This window comes from Grampus griseus (genome assembly GCF_964374135.1).
Source record: "Grampus griseus genome assembly, chromosome: 17".
In the NCBI taxonomy this organism is placed as follows: domain Eukaryota; kingdom Metazoa; phylum Chordata; class Mammalia; order Artiodactyla; family Delphinidae; genus Grampus; species Grampus griseus.
This window is the reverse complement of record NC_139011.1, coordinates 73,130,633-73,148,263: the sequence shown is the minus strand read 5'-3', so window position 1 is coordinate 73,148,263 and position 17,631 is coordinate 73,130,633. Positions and strand designations below refer to the sequence as shown.

Genomic DNA, 17,631 nt, shown 5'->3' with positions numbered 1-17,631 from the left:
TTAACTTATCTGGAGAAGTAATCAGACAATAACTGCTGGTATATTTTAGGAACCACTAAGACTACTGTAGCTGTTGAATGTAATGACTATAATAAATCTCTAACAGCAGTTATCTCATAATGTCTTTTCACAGCTGCAAGGGTGGAAGGGAGATTGTTTTTTCAAAGCTTTGCCCTGAGTCGGCTTGAGTGTGTTATTGCTACATTGCTCTTCTACATTAAGGGAAAATTCTGAAGCCATAGTGGTGTGGCCTGAACTGAACCACCAGCCTACGCTACATCTAAATGGGTTGTGGTACTAATAATGAAAAACTTACAGTGTTTTAGGGACTGCTAAAGACAATGAACCAAAGCACCTCCAATCGACAGCTAAAAGACAGAAGACCTACATACACTGACGGTGCAGGAACTGAGTTCAAGGCAGTGATGACTTGGTCATGCCCATGTACGTCAATGAAAAGGACCCTAAGAGACCAAATAATTGAAGCTTGATGACAGGTGTCTCCACAGTCAGAAACTACAGTGCTTATCTCAATAAGATAATGAATAAATTCTTTGCTGGAAGCATTTATTCTTTGCCTCACTCTTCCCAAGCTCCCAGAAACAAAATCATCTGAATCAAGGTTGTCCAATGTTTTTGTACATACTTTATTATTTTATAATGGCAAAGTATATGAAAGCACGGTGATATTGTTAGACCTGTTCAAAGTACCAAAACAGACCAGAGAACACCATTCTCTCGCGTATTCATTCATACACTCATTTATCCCAACCATTATGTACCTGTAAGGCATGGTACATGAAGTTAATAGATTAAAAACCAATTGGGAAAATATTTTGGTAATACAAAAATCCAACAAGGGGTTAATATCAGTAATACACATGAAACCACTGAAAATCAACAAGAAAAATTTTTTTAACTAAAATACGAAGAGGCAGGTCACAGTCAGGGAATCCAGAATGGGTTGGAGATATCCAGCTTCTTCAATATTCAGAGTGTTAGTATTCTATATTTCACTCATTAAATCAATGAAATATCGCTGAAACATTAAAACAATTATTTGAAGGCACTAGAACATGACTAAAGACAGGGAGAAACTTAAAAATAGAAGAGTTTATTCTTGAAAGATTGTTTCTACATTGGGTAAGAATGATGAGTTTGTGGTTTTCTTGCATGGGCAGTGTCCTTCCTCACTGAAGGGCGTGGATGGCGGCATTCAGAGCGACAGAGCAGATAGAAATTTAAAGGAGAAATGTTGGAAGCAGGAGAGCCACAGAAGGACTGAGATCCTGAGAGTAAACTCTGCCCAAATCCCTGGCTGATGGTTAACTTTCCATCTTCATGGGTAACCCCAGGGAGGCTGGTGAAAAAGCAAGCAGAAACTCGAAGAAGATGCATTCGTTATACATGACTGCAAAACAAACTACCCCCAAACTTAGCAGCTTACAACCACCATAAACATTTATTATCTTACACAAGTTCCTCCTCCTCCACAGACCTGCCTAAAGGGCTGCTTGTGTGTTCTCATAACATGGCTACTGGTTTCCCCCAGAGCAAGTATCCAAAGGAAAGCAAGGGAGAAGCTGCAATGTCTGTCATGACCTAGCCTTGGAAGTCACACTCTGTCATTTCTGCAATACCCTCTGGGTCACACAGGTTCGCCCTATTCAGTGAAGAGAGGACTACAGAGAGGCATGACTGCTAGGAGGCAGGAATCATCGGGAGACTTCATGGCAGCAAAAACTATGGCAGAAATCGATCTTCAGAAAACATAACTGCTTCTGGTGAAATCTGTAAGTTTGTTGTGTCTTGCCTGAATACATTTCTCAATACACACACAGTTTGAGTAGCAGAAAATAGATGTCCTCCTGGCTTGAGATATAACTTGCGCAGAAGGTAGCGCTGGCAAAGCAACCGGAAACTTAGACGGGGAATCCCACATGCAAAGGGAAATCTCAGAAGCAAGCCCCGAGATCTGAGTATGAATCCTGCCCAAATCTTCAGCAGACCAGTAAATTATGCAGGCACAGGGCGCCTCGACCGCCACCCACCAGAGGGCTAGACTTAAAAACAGCAGTTAGAAGCCAAAAACCCTGAGCAGAGGCAGTCGCTGCTTCCTACTGCAGGGGAGACAGATTTTTTCCGTTTGAGCCCAAGCAAATTAACTGTGTACAAGACACCAACAACTCCCAGAGGAAGCAAAACAAATTCCAGAGATGCTACAACATATAACATACACAATCCAGCTTTTGACCAAAAATTACTAGACATGCAAAGGAAAAGGACTCTCCTGACTCAATCAGGATACAAAAAAGGAGGCAATAGCGACTGCCTTTGAGTGTGCCCAATACCAGGGTTAGCAGAAAAACACTTCAAATCAGTGATTATAACTGAAGACAAAGGATTACAGGAAAAACAAGGTTTTCATGAGTGAACAGATACAAAATCTTGACAGTGAAATGGAAACTACAAAAAAGAAGCATTGGAAATCTAGAGCTGAAAAGGACAGTAGCTGGAATGAAATTTTAACTAGATGGACTCAACAGCAGATTTGAAATAGCAAAAGAAAGAATCACTGAACTTAAAGATAGAGCAATAGAAATTATGCAATACAAAGGAAAAAAATGAACGCAGGTTCAAAACCTGTGGGACAGTATCATGCAGTCCAACGTGTAACTAACTGGAACACCAGAAGTAGTGAAGAGAGAAAGAAGGAAAAAAAATACTTGAAATAATGGCTAAAAAATACTTAATTCACAAGATCTTTTTGATAAGGATTACATGAGAAACTATGTGAAAATAACTTGAGACATAGTACATTGTAGACACAAAGTTCATTCATACTTGGATATTCTGTTTATAATTCTCCCTTCCCACCATTTAGGCTATTTGCATCTCATATTATCACCATCAGATGAAGAGGCAATCAAAGGAAATGGAATTAACCACATTTTTTCGTACTACAACTATTTTATTCAGCTCCTACTATGTAATGGTTAATTGCCACTGGAGAGATGTAATGGTTAATGTGATGCATCAAATTAACCAGGCTATGGTACCCAGATATTTGGTCAAACTTATCTGGATGTTGCCGTGAAGGTATTTTTTTAGATGAGAAGATACTTTTTAGATGAGACTAACATTTCAATCAGTCGACTTCGAGTAAAGCAGATTTTTCTCCATAATGTCAGTGGGCCTCATCCAATCAGTAGGAGACCCAAAGAAAAAGACTGACACCCCTCCCACCTCCAAGAAAGAGGGGATTCTGCCTCCAGAATGTCTTTGTCCTTGAGCTATAACATCAACTCTCTTCTGGGTCTCCAGTTTGCCTGCCTGCCTGCCCTGCAGATTTTAGACTTGCTGCCTATACAATGTTATGAGCCAGTTCCCTAAAATACACCTGTGTCTGTGTTTCTCTCTAAACACACACACACAAACACACACACACTATTGGTTCTTTCTCTGGAGAACTCTGACTAATACAAGGGTGGAGGAGGTCATGGTTCCCACCCTTAAGAAGTTTTTTTTGTGTGTGTGTAAAAATTAAGGGGAAAACTCAAAATACATGTCAAAAATCTGAAACACGAGGTTTCTTGGGAACAGAGAGGAGAAGTACATCTTCTAGCCTCGGGTAGGAGATGGGGGTGTAGTCAGGGAAGGCTTCCTGGCAGAGGTCATCGCTAAGCTCAGTTCTGAGGAACAGGAGTTTGTGACTGTGAAGTGGGGAGTCAAGGAAGCGCATTTTGAACAGAGGAAAGACATAAGCAGGAGCCAGACCCGGAGACGCTTCAGGTGCTGCTGTAAGGAGTCTGGTTTTTAATCCTCAGGGCAATGTTCTCCATTTTTGCTCAAATACGTTATATACAGTTGTAAGAATCCCAGGAAAATCTTCATGGAGACAGACATATTGATATTTTAAAAACATGAAAACTTCTTAATTAGGCTTGATTATTGCCCTTGTTGGCTCTCTCTCTATTTTCCTTATGATCACAGAAAACTCAGAAATATCCACATGAGGTACTGGTTGCATTAAGCTGATTTAAGGGCAGTAATATAGCCATCCCAGACTTTTCTCTAAGTTGCATAAAAAACGTCATTTGTTAGTGTAAATGTGACTTGTTTTCTAGTGCCATCTGGTGTTTTGCTGAGGCACTATTACTTTTAAAAGAACACAAATAGTAACCAGGAAATCTTTAAATGCCTTCTTAAAGACGTTCACAAAATTTAGTGAGTAAGCATATCCTTAATTGTAATGAATAATATAGTGGGACATTAAATATTAGTCTAAATCAAAGGAGAATTTCTGGAAAAGACCCTGATCCAGAAGCAATTTTATCTAACACAACACACACACACACACACACACACACACACACACACACACACACAGACATACAAACACATGCAAAAGCACATTCCCTTTTTGCAGGCATGGGTATATTCTGTTGCTCCTCAAATTTCTTTAAAGGCTCACAAATCCTGTTCTAATAACTGACATTTGACATGTATTAAATCAGTAACACACTGCATACTTTTAACGTTCAATGAATTTGTTAACGCACAGCTTTTTAAGAAGTCACGTTTGACTCCTTTCTCTCATACCCCATATCCTAACCATTAGCAAATCCTACAGACCTCACATGGGAATATATGCAGAATCTAACCACTGCTCGCCACATCTACCCCACATCCTAATCCCAGGTGTCACCATCTCATGCCCAGACCACCGCAAGCATCTTCTAAGTGGCCTCCCTGCTTCCAATTTTGCATCCCTACATCCAGAATGAGCCTTTTGAAACATAAAGCAGATCATATCAATCTTCCTCTCAGAATCTCCCAATGGCTTCCCATCTCACTTGAGATCATATTCAAAGCCCTTCTTCAAAGTTTTATGTGATTTGGACCCTATAACCCCTCTGATCTCACCCCCTCCTCTCTCTCTCCCTTCATATTCCTCACCTGCCACACTAGCCTCCCCACTAATCCTCACACGTGCTAAGCACACCTCCCCGAGGGACTATGAATATGTTTTTCATATTCATATTCCACCCTTGGAACTCACTTCTCCCAGGTGGCTGCAGAGCTCACGCCCTTGCATCTTGCATCTCCAAATGTCACTGTCCAAGAGGCCCATCAACAGAGCAACACCCCAGCCCACTGTCATTCTCTGTACTCTTTTCCTCTTTTATATTCCTTTTCATACTTATCACTGCATATTATATTCTACTTTTTTAAAATTATATACTTCCCTACATACACATACACTAAAATATAAGTTATAAGTACCACGAGAACTGAGACTTTGTTTTTATTGAATGTTTTAGCCCCAGTGCCTAAAACAGGGCCTGGCACATAGCAGGTACTCAATATGTTCTGAATAAATGGATGAATAAAAATAACTGTTTGAACTGGACATTTCATAAGCCATTTTTGTGTTGCATGACTTTGTTACTCACGATCCCATTCTGTGGCTGTGGAATATGGAATGTGTGGGAAAAGATGACATCCAGTGGGGAGAAACTGATATAGCAATTTTAGCTAAAACAGATGTAAATAAACTGATTCAATTTAAGAAGCTGGCACCTCCAAAGAGGGCCTGTTTTGGAATTAGCCCTATTCCACACCTATGACTCTATCAAAATATACTAAACCTGATTCTCTAAAAGAAAAGGATCATATAATTATTAATTCTAAGTAAAAATAATATCTTCCCCCTCTCATCCGTGGTTCTTTGATAAAGAACTTGAGGGAGGTAACGCGGTAGAAAATTAGACAACCTAATGGTTCATCCTGAGACAAATTTACAATTACTATTTTAAAAAATCTCCATGTCTATTATTATGAAATTAATGTCTGGCTATTAAAACATTCAATTTTTTCACCACATATTCCAGAAATGGAATATTTCCCCTTCCCTCTGCCCTTCCAGTTAACAGCACTGTATGAATCTATCTGAGTAAAAAACGGATGGAATTCCCAAAGCTGACAATTTGCTCAAATAGGATTTTCAGTAAATCTGGGGTAACATTGATTCATTATGTCTTTTAATCCTAAGACTCTTCTTGGATGTCACAATCAATAAAAGACTTCAGTTGCCAACATCCCTCGGTTGGTACTGATATAGGTATTAATATAAGTTCTACATGATGGAGTGAGAAGCCGGTCAGGTGCAGCTGCTGCGGATTCTCTCCACAGGTTCCGTGAAGAAATAGCCAAGGGAGCCCACCTCCCAGGCCACTGGAAAGATCGCTTTAGGCTCAGAACCCCGGGAGGGTAAAGCTGTGCAAAGGGTACCAGAGGGAACCGGGCAGTGCAGAGGGACACACAGCCCCAGGGAGGAAACGGAGCCCTGCAGAGTGAGCAGCCTGAGGTCACAGGAACGCTGTGCACAGCGTCTGGAGCAGGGTTTGTCCCTGTTTACGTCGGCAATAAGTGACCTCCACAACCCAGCCTCCCGTCTCTATCTCTGCAAGTAGGTGCTGGAGTGAGCCTCCCAGAAGCCAAGCAGTCAGAGTGTGAAGTGGAAAGGCTCTGCTCTGCACAGGCACTTGCATGGGCTGGGCGTGGCGCCCCACTGCACAGAGAAACCAATCCTGACTCTGCCATGGTCTGGCCCCTGACTTTCTCTCCAACTGCCCTGCACACACTCTCAGCTTGTTAGGGGTGCTCCAGCTTCTCAGGCCTTCGCTCCCGCCTCAGGACCTTTGCACAGACTGTTCTCTGCTTGGAGTGCTCTTAGCCAAGTCTTCCCACAGCGGCCTTGAGCACATCATTAACCTCCTCAGAGACCTTCTGAGAGTGAGAACCCGATGCGTGAGGGCTGTAAACCACTGGAAAGGACTTCGGTTTTACCCTGCGGAAGATGTGAAGAGGCTGGAGGCATGTGAGCAACATGATACGACTTAGGTTTGAAAACGGTCACTGTGGCTACTGAATTGAGAAAGATTATAGAGACAAAGCAAGGCCAGTTAGGAGGCAAGTGAAATAATCAGGCAAGAGATGGTGGCAGCTGGGACCCAGGTGGCAGACGGGAGAAGGTGGCAGGAAGTAGCTGGATTCAGGATCCATTCGGAAGAGAGGACGGGGTTTGGTGATGGAATGACAAGGAGGCAGGAAAGAGAAGACTTGTAGGAGGAGTGTATTTTCAGGGGAAGGTCAGGAGTTCCGTTTTATACTTTTTAAGTTTGTTGCGATTATTTGATACCCAACTGAGGGCACCAGGTAGCCATCAGGTAGACAGCTGGACATACCTGTCTAGAGTTCAGGGAAGAGGCCCAGCCTGCAGTTAAAGCAGTAGTCTTTGGCATAAAGACATATTTAAAGCCATGAGATTTGATGGGATCATCAAGGGAGTGTGTGTAGATGGAGAAACACTCTGAGGACTGATCCTGGAGCCTCCAATGATTGAGGGTCAGGGCGAAAAGGAGCAACCACCCCAAGAGGCTGGGAAAAAGCAAACAGTAGAGAGAGGAGGAAAGTCAGAAGACCGTGGCATCTTGCAGGCCAAGGGAAGGAAGTGTTCCGGAGGACAGGAAGTGATCAGTTCTATCAAAAGCTGCTGATACCCTCCTCTCTGCTTTGTCTTTTCTCCTTAGTACTCATCACTACCCAACAGAGTAAGTCATGAATTTAGTGGAAGATGGGGGAGGTAAGGCAGCATGGAGAGCTTGTGTGAGTAGATGAGCAGGTGAAATCCCAGTCATCTATATATAAAAGCCAGCCAACGGTTTCCAACATGGAGGAGAAAACTGCGGAATTCAGAAGTTATTTAGAAATGCATAGGTGTAAACAACTTAAATGTCCATTGACAGATATAAGGATAAAGATGTACTACTATGTACAATGGAGTAGTACATATATACAATGGAATACTACTCAGCCATACAAAAGAGTGAAATAATGCCATTTGCAGCAACATGGATGCACCTAGAGACTATCATACTAAGTGAAGTCAGAAAGAGAAAGACCAATACCATATGATAGCACTTAAATGTGGAATCTAAAATATGACCCAAATGAACCTATCTATGAAACAGAAACAGACTCACGGACATAAAGAACAGACTTGTGGTTGCCAAGGGAAAGGGGGGTGGGGGAGGGATGAATTGGTAGGTTGGGGTTAGCAGACTTAAGCTATTATATATGGAATGAATAAACAACAAAGTCCTACTGTATAGCACAGAAAACTATATTCAAAATCCTATGATAAACCATAATGGAAAAGAATATTTAAAAAAACGATATATATAAATGTATAACTGAATCACCTTGCTGTACAGCAGAAATTAACACAACATTGTAAATCAACTGTATTTCAATTAAAACAAAAGAAATGCACAGGGAAGTACTAGAAGAAACAACTAGAAATGGATAGGGAGCAGTAGGGTAGGAGAATATTATTTTTCTCTGTAGGTCACACTTTAAAAATTAGACCTGTGTAGCCCTTTAATACAAAATTAAAAACAACTAGTCAGGAAAAAAATGCATGAGCTAAACGCTTGGTTCCCAGCCTAAGGGCTATAAAATAATGGCCACAGGCCAGGAACTCCATATACGCAAGCAGTATTTACATACTGAGTAAGTAAGATCTCGGACCTTACTCGAACTGTACCTTTTAAGCGTAAACACTTCTGTTATCACCACAAATGAAAGCCATTCCTGAAACTCCAATAATGTTTAATCATTGACGATTTTATCATTCAATTGACTCTAAAAGTATAAACACTATTCTATGATCATCCATATAATATTTATAAATTTAACTATAAATTTAATAGCTCCTCACTCTAATGACCTTTGTGAGAGTTGAATTAAAATGCTACACCATTCTTAAATTTATTAGAATGCCTCTGTCATAAGTTCTCAGAAGGCAGAGATGACGTTTTCTATGGATGTAACTGTTTGCATGCCTTTCTTTCCAACAATTCAGAGTTCCTTGAAAAAAGAACACGTTCTAATAATCTTTGGATCTCTCTACCTTGGATCTCTCTACTTAGCACCTTTGTCAACAAAGGTGACAATAATAATTAACGTTTCCTAAGTGCTTTCCCTGTGCTAGGCACTGCTTTAAGAACTTTACATATATTTTCACTTAATTACTATTGTGGAAACAGTTCCTGGAAGTTGGTACTATTATTATTATTCCCATATCACAGAAGAGGAAACTGTGGCACAGAGGCTAAGTAATTCTCAAGATGCATGTACAGTGAATGACAAAACCAGGATTAGAAGCCAATCTCTCTCCAGAGCCTTAGCTTTTAATGTTTATGGAGAATATTAATGTCTGTTGATAAAATCATTGAAATAATAAACTCACTGGCAATTTATTTTAACTAGTGATATAAAATAAAATCATGTTATTCATGGATAGTATTGATTCAGTAACTCTTCCCTATGTATACTTGAAACGTTGATTTGATAATCTCACCTTTTTCTTTTTTTTCTGGATCATCTGTTTTCTTATTTGTTTCTGAAAAGACAAAGCAAAATAAGTACTGTGAGAGTCATGATTCAATATCTCAAATTACAGGACTATCTTTAAATGAATTCAAATAAATATCATTTAAGAACAATATTTCTGGGATTAAGAGATACACACTCCTGTATATAAAACAGATAAACAACAAGAACCTACTGCACAGCACAGGGAATTATATTCAATATCTTGTAATAACCTACAATGGAAAAGAATCTGAAAAATTATATATATATATGACTGAAGCACTTTGTTGTACACCTGAAACTAACACGACATTGTAAATTAATTACACTTCAATTTAAAAAAACAGAAAAATATTTCTGGGCAAACCATTCAATTTTCCTAAATCCTGAATTCTTTACACATGCAATTTGTTATAAAATATTAAGAATCTGAATAACTTATAAAAGTCGCCGAGCAGTAAGTAGGTATTGGGCACCAGGCTGAATGTTCCTGGTCTATAAGGGGTGGAGGGTCATCTTCACCAACAGTAAGTGCCCCTGTGGGTGCAAACTGGGTCAGGAGAAGCCCTCCTCAAGGCCTGTCCACTATTTTTATTGCCTCCTAAAGCCATATACTACTTTATCATAGGCACTGTGTGCTTTCAAGGAATGCAGCATGCCACCCTACTGAGGACACTAGCCTCACTCCTCAAGCACTTCATACATCCACAGGTGACCCAGTGGGGATGCCCACACTGAGCCCAGGTGTGCTACAGCTCACCTGCTGAGGAGAGGCTGTATCAGCCTCTCACTAAGTTCATCACAGCTAGTGTCTCTCCACCAACGGATGGGGCTGCCGAGCACAGCAAAACCCACCAAGAGCCTGGACAGGCCGAAGAACACCCACCACAGACAGGGAACAACAGCACATGACCTGACTGTGTAAACAAGCTCATCTCTGCATTTATAACCTCCTATCTGGCCTTTGGTTTAGTACAGATTAGGATCTAGTTAATTTTCAAGGTAGACCAGTTAATTTCTGTCCCAGTAGGTACTTATCTAGCCTTTGAAAATTCCTAGGAATGATGTGTATGCGTGAGTTCCAGTGGGGATGGGGCAGAGTTTGGGAGATTGATTAAAAAAATCATAGATTCCAGGGACTTCCCTGGTGGCGCAGTGGTTAAGAATCCACCTGCCAACGCAGGGGACACAGGTTCGAGCCCTTGTTTGGGAAGATCCCGCATGCCACGGAGCAACTAAGCCCGTGCGCCACAACTACCGAGCCTGCGCTCTAGAGCCCACAAGCCACAACCACTGAGCCCGCGTGCCACAACTACTGAAGCCCGCGTGCCTAGAGTCCGTGCTCCACAACAAGAGAAGCCACCGCAATGAGAAGCCTGCGCACTGCAACAAAGAGTAGCCCCCGCTCGCCGCAACTAGAGAAAGCCCATGCGCAGCAACGAAGACCCAACGCAGCCAAAAATAAATTAATTAATTTTTAAAAAGTCATAGATTCCATCCTTTCCCCAGAGTAGATGTGAGAGGGTGCGGGTGCCATGCAGGGTGCGTTCAGGGTTGCAGTCATGATCATTGGATTTTTTCATCCCCAGTTTCCCACATTCATTCATATAAACCATTTCATTTTCTGGAGGCGAGAAGTAAATCTGAGGCAGGCTCCTGATGCAAGGGGGATTTTTATCCATCGAGTGTCTTTCTCCTTTGAGACCCCAGGTGAGAGGAAGCAAACTGACTAAAAGTGTGCCAGCTTGGTGCCAAGCACAAGGCACGTCTCTTGTCTCCCGACACCCTCCGCAGAAGGTCTTATCTCCTTCTTCGTGCAGAGGAGGAAGCGGAAGCTGAGAAAGTAGAGGGCCCAAGTCATCAAGGTCAGCGGTGCACACAATCCCAAAACACGCTCTTTCTCCTGTGCCAGCCTCTACTTTTGTTGCAAGGGAAACGAAGGCAAAGAGAAGTGCAGGTCTTGACTTTTGCAAAGAGTGGGTTTTATAACGATGGCTGTATACACACTAGCCAGTGCTTCAGGAGGTATGAGGATATAAAATAAAAAAGACTTCTAGGGCTTCCCTGGTGGCGCAGTGGTTGGGAGTCCGCCTGCCGATGCAGGGGACGCAGGTTCGTGCCCCGGTCCGGGAAGATCCCACATGCCGCGGAGCGGCTGGGCCCGTGAGCCATGGCCACTGGGACTGCGCGTCCTGGAGCCTGTGCTCCGCAACAGGAGAGGCCGCGACGGTGAGAGGCCCGCGTACCGCAAAATAAATAAATAAAAGACTTCTAGATCACTACTGAACTTTCTAGAATTTCTGATCTTATTCATATATACCGTCCTTATCAGTCCAGGCAGTACATCGGTTACTAAGCTGCACTCTTGTAGGCATCAGGGATACAGGATAGAAGAAAAGCATCAAAAGTCTCCATCTCCAAAGAGCTCTCTCTCTGCGGTACCAGCAATGCCTGCAGGAGGGCTGGGCGTCTCCACACCTTCCAGTAATCTGTTACCTGACACATGGCTAGTGTAATTTTAAAAATCACTCGTAAAATGCAAGTTTCTAAGTTGACTAGAGAAGACGGGTAGGTGCTGGTCATGAAGAAAAGTTTAGGGCTCTCCACAAATCTTCCTGCCCCAGGGGGGAAACCAAGGAAGGAGGAGTGGATTGCACTGGTCACCTTTTAAATAGGTGTGGGAGGGCCCTGGCCAGGTGCGCTCCCAGGAATCAGGGCCACCGTGTTTGTATCTCCTGCAATGTAATACCTAGGGCGGGCGAGAGGCTGCCCTAAGAAGGCCTAGCCCAATCATTCCGGCCCCGGGGCGAAAGCTGTGGGTTGTGTCCTCTTCTGCCCTACCTCACATCAGCATGCTGAGATCCGAGACTCGTGTTTGGGTGTGGAAAATACACAGAGCAGGGAATTTTAGCTTCTCGGGTTTGCAGTGCTTAAATTTAGCTTAGGTAAAGTTTTCTAAGAGATCCAGCTTACCTCACTAGCATTCTGCACAGTAGAATAAAGCGTAACTTTGCTTTACTTTACTCTTTGTACATAGGCTTCCCTGGGAGACCTCAAATGGCCCTCGATGTGCCAAAAAGGAAAATGATTTATTAAAATTTAACTGTCTGCCAGGCATTGTTCTAAACACTTAATGCAGATGATCCCATTTAACTCGATCAGCTCTGAAAGGTAATTTTAATTCTGTAGATCAGGCAACTGGCTTAGAGAGGCTAAGGAATCTTGCCAAGGGTTGCAGAACAATTAAGACGGATTCAGAAGGCCACACTCTACAACAATACTACGTTAGTCATGCTCTGTATATTCCAACAGTGGGCAGTCCATACATAAAAGGGAACTCTACACTCAGTCCAACCCAGAAAATTACAATCTCACCGGTAACTCGAATTTAGTGTTTAAATACATACACGAAAAGAAAACGATGTTACACATTCTCTAACTGTACTAACGTTACTTTTCCTTTTTCTTTTGACAGTCCAGAATCATTTTTAAAATCAACATGAAATGAATGAATAAAATGCTGAAAATCAAACATTGTTCAAATATATGGGACAGCACGGCACAAATCTGCATGGAACAAAAACATTATGACGTTCCTTTGCTGACGATCCACAACTGCAGAGCTCAGTTCTCAGAAATCTACAAAGCGAGTCAACGTGTCAGAATTTGAAGCTGTTATTAAAGACAATCAGTGTGGCAGATATAACGGATCGCTAAACTACTGCCTACAGCACGTGTGGATGTGATGAGGTAACTGAAGATAATCGAAAAAAGTTGCATTTAGACTTTCTTTTTAAAACTATACCACATATGAAGATTTCAAACTTACAAAACATTGTGTTGAATACAAGGTCATTTTCATTTTTATGAAAGAAAACGATGTGGACTTTGATATAATTTAATGAGCATTTCTGGTATACATACTATATATCAGATACTGTGTTAAAAAATGGGGATAGGAAAATAAATGACTCATTCTTTGTTCTTGAATAGCCCACAGTAGAGTAAGAGAGACAAAATGACTGCACCATGTGGCAGAGCCCAGCTAGTCGCTCTCCTATGTCCAAGTGGACTACTTCCCCAGGCCACTGCATCTAGACGGGGCACATGGCCAGTCTCACCAGTAGAATGCTGACACAAAAGTGATGTCTGCCACTTCCAGGCCAGGCCCTACGTCTCCTGTGGCATCCTCCACACTCTCTTTGTTCATCAGTTAGCACAGTGCAGGGGATCTGCAGAAAACTCCAAAGCCAAAAGGAATGGTGGACAGGTGGTTGTATGGGTCAGAGCCCACACCTCCCACCCGGAAAGAGAACCCTTTGCTGGGATAAACCACTGTCCTTCGGGGTCTGTCTGTTAAGTTACTAGACCATGACCAATAGACAGTATAATGTAAATGTAGTTTTCAAAATGAAAGCACAGCACAGGGAGCTCTAGGAACACGAGAATGAGGCCCCTAAGTGATGGTGAGGGGGGAAGGGAGGGAGGGAATTCCTAGAGAAGAGGCAACTGGAGACTCATCCCAAAAGATAAGCAGGATTTACCTGGGGTGGGGGAAAATGTGACAGAATACTACATTGCATGTACCAATTTAAAGGGTACAGTGGAATAGAGAAGGTACTGGACCGGTAAGCAAAGTGGGTTTTCACCTAAAAGCAATGTAGAGCCATTCAAATACTCCCAGCCATACTCCAGACATGTTTGCAGCTGTAAAGTCCTCAATGGAGAACAGTCTGGAAGAGTTGGGAGCTAGAAAAGGCAGAAAGGCCAGTTAACTGGTCTGCTGCAGTTCCCCACGGCAGGAATGAGAAACGCAAGGTCTGGCGCAGAAAAGAGGAAGCAGATCAAAGAGCGCGTGGAAGCATCAAAGGAACTTTCTGACCAACTAGACAAGTGGTAGAATATGGAGGATGAGAGGTCATCAAGGAATGAAGGATTTCCAGGTTTCTGGATTAGATAACCAGGTGAATGGTGGCATCAGAAATGGAGAAATAGGCTACAGGAGAATGGGGACGAGCAGATGTACAGAGAACAGGCTGGGCTCGAACTGTATATGGGACATCAAGGAGGTGAAGTCCACAGGCTGGTGGATATTGAGTTCTAGCAAGTTCAAGGCTAGACAGGTGTGTGCTTGAGGGTAGCTGAAGCCATGGAATGGATGAGATCCGATTGAAAGAAAGGCCAGAACCCTGAGGCGACAGCACACAAGGAAGCAGTATTGGGGGCACACTCATCTGCTGGGAAAGGTGGTGATGGAGACTACAGCACGATGATTCCTTCTAAAGAGGTGTCCTTAGCTCCAACTGATGGCTGCCATGTGGGAGAGTAAAGCGCAGTGTTCTCAGAGCTTCCGATTCCTTTTTCCCTTCTCCCGGGTCTTCAGGTACCGCTGCAGCGCCTGCTGCGTGAGCTTCCGGACACGCATCTGGCCCTCCTTGCAGGGCACCACGGTGCCGGTCCTGCCGAGGCGCACGGCCACTTTCATCCTGGCCCCCGGCGACCGGGCCGGGCTGGGCCGAACAGGTGTCTGGGCCGGCAGGCGCGGGCGGGCACAGAGACCCCGGGGCGCCCTCCGGGCCGGGGGCTTGCAGCAGAGCCCCTTGGCCCCGGGCAGGCGGGAATCGGAGAGGAGGCGGCAGCGGGGAGGGCGACCCCCCAGGTGGCGGGGGGCCGGGGACGCCGAGGTTTAGGGCCCCGGCCCCGGCCCTGGTGGTGGCGCGCGGGCCTGCAGTTAGGAGGAAACTTTTGCGCCGGATCCCAACTCCTCCGCTGTGCGCCTCGCTCTGGGCTCCCGCCTACTTCTTCTTTTTCAACACTATTTAACATTATAAGGAAAATCTTACTAAAAAGAACAGGATCTTAATCTTTTAAAAACTGTCATACAACCATTAAAAAAAAATCACTTTTGCATATTCAATTATTCTGAACGCAATCATATTCCAGCTACTGCGCTAATCTGCCTACTGGCCAGTTCTTGTTGGCAAAGCTAATCTCCATCCAGGCCTGTGTGTCCTCCCGAGTTCCTTGTCACACTGGCATCTGTTCACCCCCCAAGACCCAGACCTGGGGCTCCGCTTCTCCCTGACCCAGTCTTCACTAAGTCACATGGTCCCCCGTCCTCTCTCTCCAATAGCGCTTCCCCAGGTCAGGTCTTATCACAACATCACCTGGACTATTACTCCTTAGTTACCTAACTGCCCTCCACCAGCTTGTGGCCGCCCTCCAATGGCTTCCGCCCTCCACCTGGTGCCCTCCACCTGAGCACTCTAGACTCTAGGCCATGAATGACCTCAGCCAGCAGGCATTTCAGCCTCTCTGACCCTCAGTCTCCTTGTCTGCAAGCAGGGTAATAACACCCATGTGCTGGGAAAACTCGACTCCCTAACTCAGCACTTAGCAGAGTAAGTGCAGTCACGAAAAGTGGTCTGCTTAGCCTGAAAGTCTTTTTCTAAGAGTTTCTTCTGGGCATATTGGAAGAGAAAACAACACTTTCTAGAACCCCAGAAGCTTCGTCCCTATGTGTCTAGTTCTCCTTTTCTGCCCACAGAATGAAGATCAGAAGAGAACCTTCTGTATCCTATGCTGCCCTTCCAGCTGCTCCTTGGTCCTCTCAACCAGGCTGAAGTTAATATCCCCACCGTGTGATGGTCAACAGAGGATCAGAGGGTACAGGGGAGGGGAGTGGCCGCACCAGGGAATTATCCGAACTTCTAGGTGCCGGACAAAAACCTACACAGGATGGATGCAGGGGCTATTTCATTTTCATTCTGCTCCCAAAAATGTAGCATAATAGTAAATGTTAAACAAAATAAATAAACATTACCTACAAGAAATAGGTTAAGAAAGAGGTTGAGGGTACGCCTTTGTGATTTTAGTCATCAAAAATGCTATAATATTCTAAAATACTAGTAAGTATAAAACGAACCAATTTTGTTATGTAACAAAACAAAAAATAATATACTTCAAAATAAGGACAATGTAGAGATGAATTCTGCATTTTATTGCACTCAAATAACATTCAATAGAAGATGATTACATTATTTTTAGAAAATCCATTGATGCTGCCCAGCTTGGCATATATCTGTAAAGACAAGGCTCATTCGTTGAGATATTTGGAATTAGAAAGTATTTGAAGTTGACCACAGCATAATGAATCTTCAATGTCCAGAGTTCTAGAGATGATTATATACAAAAATCCAGCAAAATTTATTCTACGCAGTTATCAGTTCTATGTCACTCCTAAGTTTCCCTAAAAAAATATGGCTTTATAAAAAGTAGTCTTCTATAATTCACAATACGGAGTAAGAGCCTTAGGAGATTCTGAGTAGCAACTCTGTATTACCCAGATCACAGCTTTAGAAAATTATTGCTTCTTTACTAACATATTACTTTGGGTTTCACTACACTACGGTTCAGCATAACTTACTACATTGTACCGATGACCTCTAATGAGAAAAATATAAAATCTCTTTGATTTTGACCCTAAAAGCAGAAAAAAATGCCACTTTATCTTAAAACAATGTGAACATGATCAAGAGCTCCCCGGACACACAAATGAAACCACTTCTTAGAGTTTTTTTTTTTTTTTTATAGCTCAGGGTCCTTTCAAAATGAGGGTGTAGCTACCTTTTTTTTTCTAACAAATGAGTATTTTCATCACGGCGGCTATTTCTGAGCCACAAATGACTCACACTAAAAACAGAAGAAATGCTTCAGCATGGAAAGGAAAGGGCTCACACACTGTCAAACAGCAGCGGGCCTCTGGCTGGTGAGCACTTTTCACACAGCCTACATCACCCAGCCAGAGGCCCCGTGGACTTTTATACACGGAGCAGCCTTCGGCGTTGTACGGGCGTTACTTAACCAGCCAAAGGCAGAACAACCTTTACGTTATGCACCAGTAATTGATAAGAGACTTCCTAAAATTTACACAGATACTCACGGGACTACAGCTATTCTACAATCACTCCGAGGTGTGGAAAAGCATTTTTGCATGATATAACAGGCCATTCCTTTCCCCTGCGTCCTAACAATAACGTTCCCCCCTTATTTTGAAAAATAAATTAACCGTGATAACTTAAACTTTTATTGAAATTTAAAATTTTTCTAATTAACAAGCTAAAAGCTACAGGAATCTCAAATGTTGAGTTTTACCCTGAATACTCGAAGCTAATGTAGCAATTTTTTATA

General features: G+C 43.0%; 1 protein-coding gene across 5 annotated transcripts in view; it reads right to left on the bottom strand.

Annotated features, from left to right (window-relative positions):
- Positions 1-17,631, bottom strand: part of ASPH (aspartate beta-hydroxylase) — a gene marked incomplete at its 3' end in the record, with an annotated part of 208,582 nt that overhangs the window by 96,099 nt on the left and 94,852 nt on the right. For all 5 annotated transcript variants that reach the window (XM_082674443.1, XM_082674445.1, XM_082674444.1 and 2 more), the window contains one exon: positions 9,428-9,469. In XM_082674443.1, coding sequence (XP_082530569.1) covers positions 9,428-9,469 — 42 coding nt within the window. The remainder of the gene's footprint in view (positions 1-9,427; positions 9,470-17,631) is intronic.